Source organism: Ammospiza nelsoni, chromosome 2, assembly GCF_027579445.1.
Source record: "Ammospiza nelsoni isolate bAmmNel1 chromosome 2, bAmmNel1.pri, whole genome shotgun sequence".
In the NCBI taxonomy this organism is placed as follows: domain Eukaryota; kingdom Metazoa; phylum Chordata; class Aves; order Passeriformes; family Passerellidae; genus Ammospiza; species Ammospiza nelsoni.
The window spans coordinates 53,438,373-53,447,530 of NC_080634.1; the positions used below are offsets into that span (position 1 = coordinate 53,438,373).

The 9,158-nt window shown below is 44.9% G+C and overlaps 1 protein-coding gene across 4 annotated transcripts in view; it reads right to left on the reverse strand.

Annotated features, from left to right (window-relative positions):
• DCLK1 (doublecortin like kinase 1) overlaps positions 1-7,852 on the reverse strand; it is a 233,325-nt gene extending 225,473 nt beyond the window's left edge. For all 4 annotated transcript variants that reach the window (XM_059466638.1, XM_059466639.1, XM_059466641.1 and 1 more), the window contains exons 1-2: positions 7,605-7,852; positions 3,987-4,376 (exon numbers count right to left, since the gene is read on the reverse strand). In XM_059466638.1, coding sequence (XP_059322621.1) covers positions 3,987-4,362 — 376 coding nt within the window. In that variant the 5' untranslated portion in view covers positions 4,363-4,376; positions 7,605-7,852. The remainder of the gene's footprint in view (positions 1-3,986; positions 4,377-7,604) is intronic.
• Positions 7,853-9,158: the final 1,306 nt, after the last annotated feature.

Consider the following 9,158-nt stretch of genomic DNA (forward strand, 5'->3'; position numbering starts at 1 on the left):
GCTCTGAGGTAATCCCTGAGAGGCATTCATTTTTCTTTTTGAGATTATTCCTTAAAACTGTTTTTGCCATTATGCCTACACAAAACATGCAGACACAGACAGAAGTCTTTAGAATCATTTGGCAGCGCACCCAATATTGACATGTGACAGAACTGTTTCCCAGTATGCTCTCAGCCTTGTGGTCTGGGGCTTTCGGCTGGTCTTTGACTGCCAGCTCTCATCTGCAGGGTTAACTTTGTGGTAGGTATCGTAGAAATTTAAAACAATCATTTCTAATTCATACTCAAAACTCTGAGGTAATATTATTATAAAATTAATGAGAAAGAGATGCAGTTCTGGCTACAGATTGACACTGTGGTCTTTGTTCCACATAGCAGGACCCCAGGAGTAAAAACTGTAAATATTCTTTGTTTCTGAGTTACCTTGCAATGTTCATTGCTTATTTTGGGGGTAAGATCTCTCCACCTTTAAGGCTGGTTCCTCTAAGGTTGATACAGTTTTGGAAAAGCAAATATTTCTTTCCTGAAACTTCCTTTACAGCTAAAAAATTTAGCCTTCAAGAGCAACTTTATCTTTATTGTTTCTACATGCTTTGAATGCATGTCATGCCTAGGAAATAAAGTCACATCAGATTATATTCAGAATCCATTCTTTAAACGTGAGAGGGTCCAAACAGCAGGCTGACAAAAAGAAGGAACTTGAATCCATTGCATTATTTCCTTCATGTAGGGTGACAGAAGTTACAGACCATGTGAAACTTTTTACAACAGCACCTGCCTTCTGTTATCAAATTCCAACAAATCTCACACACGTAAGTCTTAAGAAAAACAAAATTTAAAAAAAAAACAACAAACAAACAGGTGGGGGAGCAAACACAAAAAACCAAAACCAAACCAAAAACCCACAAAACCCCCGCATCTAGGGATGTCATTACTTTCAAATAAAGAGAAAAAGTGTCCATGCATCTCAAAATAATTGACATCACCAGTGCACAGCCATGCCAGCTCTGAACTGTATGCAGAATGAAGCTAAATATAGCTGAAGCAAAACAGCTCTTTTACAATCTTTTTCCTTTGGGACTGTACTTCATGCAGTTTTGTGTATTTAGCTCTGGGATGAAAGACAGTGGCTGCTGTCTCATTTCCCTCAAGAGCCTCTCTGTCTTTATGTACCACATGAGAAGGTAAGAGTACAGGAACTTCCTCACTTCCTCAGGCATAGAGACAAAAACCAATTCTAAAAATCAAGGCTTTATACATTTGGTTTACATTGGAATTGCCAAATCAATGTTTCTCCAATCACATAAATTCATAACAGTCTCAATAAATTAATTAGTGAATTCACACAGGAAGGGAATAGTCTCACCATGAAAAAAGCAATACTTCATATTTCGGTTCTTGGAGCACAAATGTCATTTGGCAAGAGGCAAAAATCAAGTGATTTTCCAGCTATTTAAACACAAAGCACAGCTTCAAGCTAATTAATGCTGTACCAGACGAGCCAAACTCTAATAAATTTGTATAGTAAGGAGTGGAAGAGGCTTATGCAAAAACCATCATTGAGCTAATAATATACGAACCCGTGCTCCACTGTGAAGTTCTGTGAGTGAAACAACCCACCCTGCAGTTTTATACAAATAAACAGAAGCCCCTTTTCAGATAGAATGAGGATGTAGCTCTCTCTTCTTCCACACAAAGACTGACTTCTGTTCTAGTCCTAATGGGACAAGAGAACAAGACTGTCCTCCTTGAACTATACCAGGAAGGGAAGATGTATTCATTGCAAGGGTAAGGAATAAAGTCTCACAGGACAAAAAGAAATCCCAAATGCCTTCTTTAAAATAAACTTAGGCCCTTGCACTGTCATTCATTTTGACTGACTGATTAATAGCTGGTATTATTCTTCACTAGGATGCCAAAATAAACCAATCTTACAGGTTGCTGGATTTATTTTTGAATTCAGTTCTTTATTTTCAAAACTGGTTCTGACTGGCTGCAAAAGGACTGGGCAAATCAACATTAACATCAATGAAACTTGCTTCTTGTTGAGCATACCAATCAAATAAGCAAATGCACAAAGACTGCTTTTAAACAGACGTTGATTAATATTGATCTTTCCTCCCAGAAATTGATTTTCTCTGCCAATTAAATACTGTCCTAACAAACATAGTTTTAACTGTGCCCTGAAACTGATAACATTGCTCCTCAGACCAGTTTGCTTTCCATTTCACTACAGCTCTGGCCTAACCCCCAAACCTGTTACTTAGACTATCCTGCCCCTTCAATTTTCTTTCTGAAGCATCTTCATGTTGCTCCCTACTTTCCTTTTTACACAAGGAAGATTATCAAGAATATCAGGTTTTCAGTACTTAAAAGCTTTCCTCTGCTACGACACAAAAAGGAGACAACCCAATGGTGGCTGAACACCTGCTATGCAAAGCTGCACTCCTCTTTCAGGAGCCACATTTGCCATTACCCTTTTATTCTTCTCGCTCCATATTAGCCTTATTCTGATCCTCTCATTACATCCTGTTACTGTAAGTTCTCTCACCTGGTGCTAAAAATGAAAATCACATAGAAATTACAATCCCTGTTACAATTCTAAATTGGCTGTCTGGTGGCTATCTATCCATTCTTTACTGGTTTGTCCATGGCACACAGGGGCCGGGGGGAGGATGGAAGCAAACATGAATTAATTGTTCCACCTTTATTTTCTTGGAACACAATCAAGTACCGGCATTTGAACTTCATGGGTAAGAAATACTCTCATTTATAGCCATGTGATAGTCAATGCCTTAATACTCTGTACATTCTGATGTTTTACACTAGAAATCCACTGCAGCCCAGAAGCATTTCATGTTGGAAAAGCTACTTTAGCTATTTGTAATACCTGAGAAAAGTACTATTAATTTTTTAAATTTAATATTCAAATTGATTAATGCTGACAGCTTCTTTTGGCAATAGAACTATCACTGAAGGAGTGATAAATTTGTTCTCAATGGGATAATTAATGACTGGCATGTCTGACATTTAACACGGACCAAGAATTGTCGGTTCTGACTAAACCACTGGTGATGGTTTATACTGCAGGTACATGAGCTTTATTTACATACAGCCTAAGATCTCTGCAGTTTCCTGAAAGCAGGTTGTAGCAAGGCGGGTGTTGGTTCTCTCCTCACAAGTAACAAGCAATAAGACAAGAGGAAAGGCCTCAAGTAGAGCCAGAGCAGGATTAGATTGGGTATCAGGAAAAAATTTTTCATGGAAAGGGCTGTCAAGCACTGGAACACGCCATCCCTGTAGGCTTCTAAGATGTGCAGATGTGACACTTAGGGACATAATTTAGTGGTGGCCTTAGCAGTTCTGGGTTAATGGTTGGACTCGATGTAAGAGGTCATTTTCAACCTTACCAATTCTATGACTGGGGAAAAGGGATATGCTACAGAGGAAAAAAACTTTACAATCTACCCCAGCTAAATCAAGGCTACAATATTACTCTTTTAACAGGTTGCCAACATTTATGCCATGCAATGAGAGGCTAGTATTTTACTTAAGACGTATTTACCTGTAGAGAAGAGGTAGAGCTCTTCGCTAGGCTTCAGAGACTTAAAAAACCAAAAAAAACCATCTGAACTGAATTTCACATAGGTTTCATTAGCACCACAGAACTTTTGAAGTTCAACAGACCAAACTCTCAATGGTTTGACCTTGCATCTTTATGAAAAGAAGGATTAGACACAATCTTCAGGATACAGGACTAACAACACTATGTTGAAAGGAAAAGGCTAGACACGTTCAACAAGAAGGAAAGAAGTAGCAAGGCAACAATATTTCAAGGTGTCATTTAAGATATCCACATTTCTAGTCAGACCATTGAAAATCCTTCCTTTATCAATAAGAATACCATCACCTCTTTTTGAAAGATTTAAAAGATTAGACAAAGGCCAATTCAAACCTAACTCTACACCTCCAGATCCTACTGCTTACCTTCTACTAGCTGGTCCAAGGAGGAAACCTTCTTGGAGCCATCGATTGTGTAGATCGTTCTCACTCCTTGGGGCAGGTTCACATTGTCGGACAGAGTTCGGGTCAGGTCAGCCAGGAGAGCTTCGAAGGACCTGAAGCGGTCAGGGGAGATGGCGTATACAATCCCTTTGAAGTACCGGTCTCCGTTACGGTAGAAACGAACTTTCTTGGCTTTCTTCTCAGAGCTCAGGGTCTGTAGAGTGCGGGTTCGGTAAAAGCTGCAGTGGGCACTGTGGGTAGGGCTGGGCAGACCATTCACCCGGGACCCTCTGCCATACCGCTGAGCTTTGTCACGCTCATCAAAATGCTCCAGCTCCATATCTCTCCCAAGGGACATCTTGGAAGTTCAACCTAAGGAATGCAGAAGAGGACAGAAAAAGCTTAAACTTAGAAGTTTTAAGGGAGCTCAATTTAAGACTTCCTGTTCTATACAACGCTCTTACAGAGGACTGCTTCTTAGGTTGAGAAAAAAGTTTGAATTAAACCATGCTACAGTCATGTGGTCATTTCACACATAAGCCTCTTGCCATGCCTTAAGAGCTACAGTTAAGTTAAATGTCTTAACAATGTCACTCATGAACCCAAATGCTAATGATAAGCAAACACTGAGAAGTGTTTGTTCAAATTCAGTATCTCGGAAAATGAGGGGACCAAGTTGACCTACTGGAAAAAAGGAATAAATGCATCAGCTTTCTACTTTTTCTCATGTTATATTCAGGTGCTATTTGAGTCTCATCTACCTTCTCAACCGTTTGCCCCCACTAAACTCTTGGTTCCAACTGTGACCTCAGGAGGTGTTGTTTCAGAAGGGCTGCCAGTTGCCAACAACTAAGCAATTAAGAAATTTTCAGAGGAATAGATCTGGCAGGTTGGCAATGAGAATCAGGACTATCACACATAGTGGGTCAATCCCAAAGTTAAAAACTACCTGCATATTCCAACCAGTGGTTTCCTCATAGCCTAAGCTTTGTAATAAATTATTTCAGTTGTCCTTGCACAAATGCTTTACACCCTCTGAACCAACAGATGGGCTCAAAGGGCACAAAATTAAAGAAAAAATTTATTAGGAGACAGTGTTTTTCAATGAGCAAGCTACTTCAGGGCTCTATGTCTTGCAAGATATATTATTAATACCCTAAGCCTAATATTCAAATTGATTAAGGCCAACAGCTTCGTTTGCCATCACCAAAGGAGTGATAAAATCAGTGTCATTGAGCAAATGAGTAATTGGTGTCTCCCATGTTTGACTGTGAGAAACACCCCTCAGCCTTGACCAAAACAATCCCAGTTGTTCAATACAGTTTACATAAACAGAAGTTGACATATTCTGAAATAAAATCAAGGAGGCAGATACTGTTACTTTTTGACAACCAACACAAGACTAAATAATACAAAGTGCACATTAATCTGCAAACTGAAGACATAAAAATACAAAAAATAGAATAATCAAAAGATCATTAGGTTCTAAACATATTCATTTTAATTTAGGAGCCACGTACATTTGCAGCTGTCTGCAGAATAGTAAAGCACTGAAAATTTATTTATAACACAGATACATAGACCTAATTTAGAAGTGGCCTCTCTCATTGATTTCCAATAAAAAGACAAAAAACCAGCAAGCACTAGCTTTGTTTCAACATTCATAATGATGTGGCTATTAAGGAAAAAAAAAAGATGTATTCAAACCAGCTGTAGAACATGGGAAGAAATAGAGGAAAACTTACAGATGCTCTTTGACTTGCAGAAGTTTGTATTAAACCAATGATTATACAGCTGGACCCTGATGCTGCAAAGCTGTAGGTGATGTGCTCAGCAACTTCTCAGAGCAGTCCATGTGCTGGACCAGCACAGGCACCTAAGGCAAATGTGGGGCCCTAGCTGAAATTATTTACCCTACTTTGGTTACAGCTCACAACTGACTTTGTTAACTGACACAGGATCATATGCTTATGTATAAATGCAGGATTTATACTTGTAAATCCTTCAGAAGTACCTACATATAGTACAGGGTATGTGTTTTCTTATATATGTAAAAAAAAAAGACTAATCTCTGCTTTTCCCATGCACACTACATCCCATTTCAGTGAAATGAACAAGAACGTTTGCTGTGGCATTTCACTCTATATGTTAAATGCAAAATACAGCTTAGTGGCCACATTTTAGGATTGAGAACACACCATCACTGCTTCCATGTTAAAAAAAATCTGTCAGTTATTTCAATTCCCATCCATTTTCAGTGAGAACCTGTTATTCAGATTTAAACAATCCCAGAATGCACAATTCAGAAACTGTATCTCTCAAGCAATTCCTATGCCAAGAAGAATGGATTTTTCTTAGGTCTGCTGTTATCTTTACTTAAACCATCTCTAATACATTCCCTTCAAAAAAAAAGTTTAGAGGAAGATATTTTCTCTTTCAGCTTTATTAATTTTGGATGAGGGGCAAGAAGAAGTGTGAGTCACTGTCTTTTCTTCCACACGTTTATGCTTTTATCAATACTATCTGTAATTCCCAAATACATCCTCAAAACCGAAATAGAGCTCCCCTATAGCTCCACAGTCCTGGTATGTAGGGAAAAGCGTGTCTAAACCACAAGGTCAGAGCAGACAAAGAAATGCTAAACCATTTGATCTGATGTTTCCGTTTGTGTGTATAAATATATAGTCTTATACAGGCAAATACGCAAAAACGGACACGCCCCTGAAAAACCACCATGCCAACACTTCACACCCTAACATCTGTTAAAGAATTAATTATAATACAGGTGTGGGTGAGCATTTCCATGAAAAACACACGCATGCTGATCAAAAAAAAACCCCACCACACTACGCCGCGATGTGACTGGGACCCAGCGCAGACCATTCGGCGACTAAGCAGAGCCGGATGACCACTAGCCACCGGGGGAGGGCGGCGGGTCTGGTGGGGGAACACGGATGCATGCGGCAGCGGGCTCACGAAAAGATGGGGTTTATTCTGCTGGCGTAGGGGAACCGTGTGTGACACACGCCCATTCCTCCGGAGCTGGCACCGGGCACCTCAGCCCCCCGCGGGATGCCCGAGCCGCGGGGCACCCGGGGCAGCGCCGCGCCCGCTCCCGGGGGCCGGACCCGCTCCCGCAGCCCGGCACTCGCTCCACACCCGGGGCCGCTCCCGCTCCCGCAGCCCGGCACTCGCTCCACACCCGGGGCCGCTCCCGCTCCCGCAGCCCGGCACTCGCTCCATACCCGGGGCCGCTCCCGCTCCCGCAGCCCGGCACTCGCTCCACACCCGGGGCCGCTCCCGCTCCCGCAGCCCGGCACTCGCTCCACACCCGGGGCCGGACCCGCAGCCCGGCACTCGCTCCACACCGGGGGCCGCTCCCGCTCCCACAGCCCGGCACTCGCTCCGCACCCGCGGAGCCGCCCGCGGTGCCCGGCGGAGGCCGCCGCCCCACACAATGGGCACAGGTGCATCGCTCCGCGCCGCGACCGCGCCCCGGCGGCCCCTCACGCCGCAGCCCCCGCGCAAGGCAGGGCAGGGCAGGACAGGACAGGGCAGGGCAGGCACGGCCCCAGCCCCAGCCCCGGCCCCGGCGCTTACCTGTTCTCCGCAGCCTGGCAGGCACCTCCTCACTCAGACCGGCCGGCCGGGCGCGGAGGGAAGGCGGCGGCTCGGAATGGGAAGCGGCCAAAGAGCGGCGGCTCCCGCCCTCCCCCCGCGACCACCCGGCTGTAGGCGCAGTAGTTGCCGCAGAAAGCGGCTCTGCTGCCTTTGTTACGCCTCCCCTGGCTGTAGCGCGCTGCTGGGGAGCCCGGGCTGCAGCTGCTTCGCCTTTCTTCTGCTGCTGCCGGTTGCAGTGATTTGCATTAGCCCGGCCCTCATTGAAATGCGGCTCTTCACACCAGCCTCTCCCAGGCGCTCTCCAGAGGGCGGCGCCGCCGCCGCCGCTGTCTCCCCCTCTCTCCCTCCCGTTGCGGGCCCGCTCTTCCATGGGCGCTGCGGGAATGCCGGAGCCGCTCCGGGCAGCGCGCCGGGTGCCAGCCGAGCCCTGCCGGGCCCATCGGGCACCATCCCGGCGGGATCTCCCCGGGGCACATCCCGGCCCGCCCGGCGCCTCCCTCCGCCCCGGGCAGCCCCGGCCCGTGAGACGTGCCCGATCCGGAGCTGCCTGTGCCCGGGGCAGAGCTGTGCCTGCCGAGGGGGGCATCTGGCCCGAGTCCGAAAAGCGCCTTGGGAAGTAATTTTAGCAAATGGGTATGTTGGATGTCCAGGAGGTTCGCCTGGGCGCGAGGTGCTGAAATCCCACCGAATTCCCATAGCCCCATGACGTGACTTGGGTGCTGAATGTGGGATTGATGTGGAATTTAGGCATTAAAACCAGGAGCCATGCTTATTCATAGCACTCGCTTAGTTACAACTGACCTTGGAGGTGACTAAATTCCATAGATGCTACAGGTTTTAGGATGAAATTTCTCAGAATGTGTATTTGGCTAAAGGCATCTCAGGCTTCATCGGAGTCACCCAACCCCTGAGCCCATCAGGTCTTGGAGCATATTTGCCAAGTCAACCTCCACACAAAACTTCAGCCCTACTTGGTGCTTTGTCCTCATAGGCTTGTTATTCTTCACTTTAGTGTAAAAATTTCAGTGGTGAGATCCTTCTCGCAATGAAGGATCTGGTTTGCTCCCCTTTGTGTAGCAAAGACTTCAGCCCTCTTCTGCTTGTCAGGTAAACAGCCTGTGGTCCAGGGGGACATGGAAGAGAAGAAAACACAGTCTGTCCCTTCTGTTAGAGCTGCTCCACTCTAAAAGAATTAAAAATGCATTAGATCAGAGAGAGGGAATTAGTCTGTAACCTCATGGTTATGGCACTCATTTGGGAAGGACAAAAGATGGCTTTGTTTGTCTGTATTACGGACAATTTATGTGTTTTATATCCATAAATCCAGGGACAATCAGTGGAGCAGGGACTTAAGCCCAGGGTGCCCTGCTCCCTTTGACAGACCTTTAATCAGAATAGAGGCTCCTGTTTAATCTCTCTGAAGGCAAACCAAGCCTTCCATCTACAAAAAATGTAAGAGGCTCAAAAGAAGGGGATGGAGCACTCCCTTTCTTTTCTTATCCCCCAGAGAAGTCCACATGTAGGTTCTCGGGA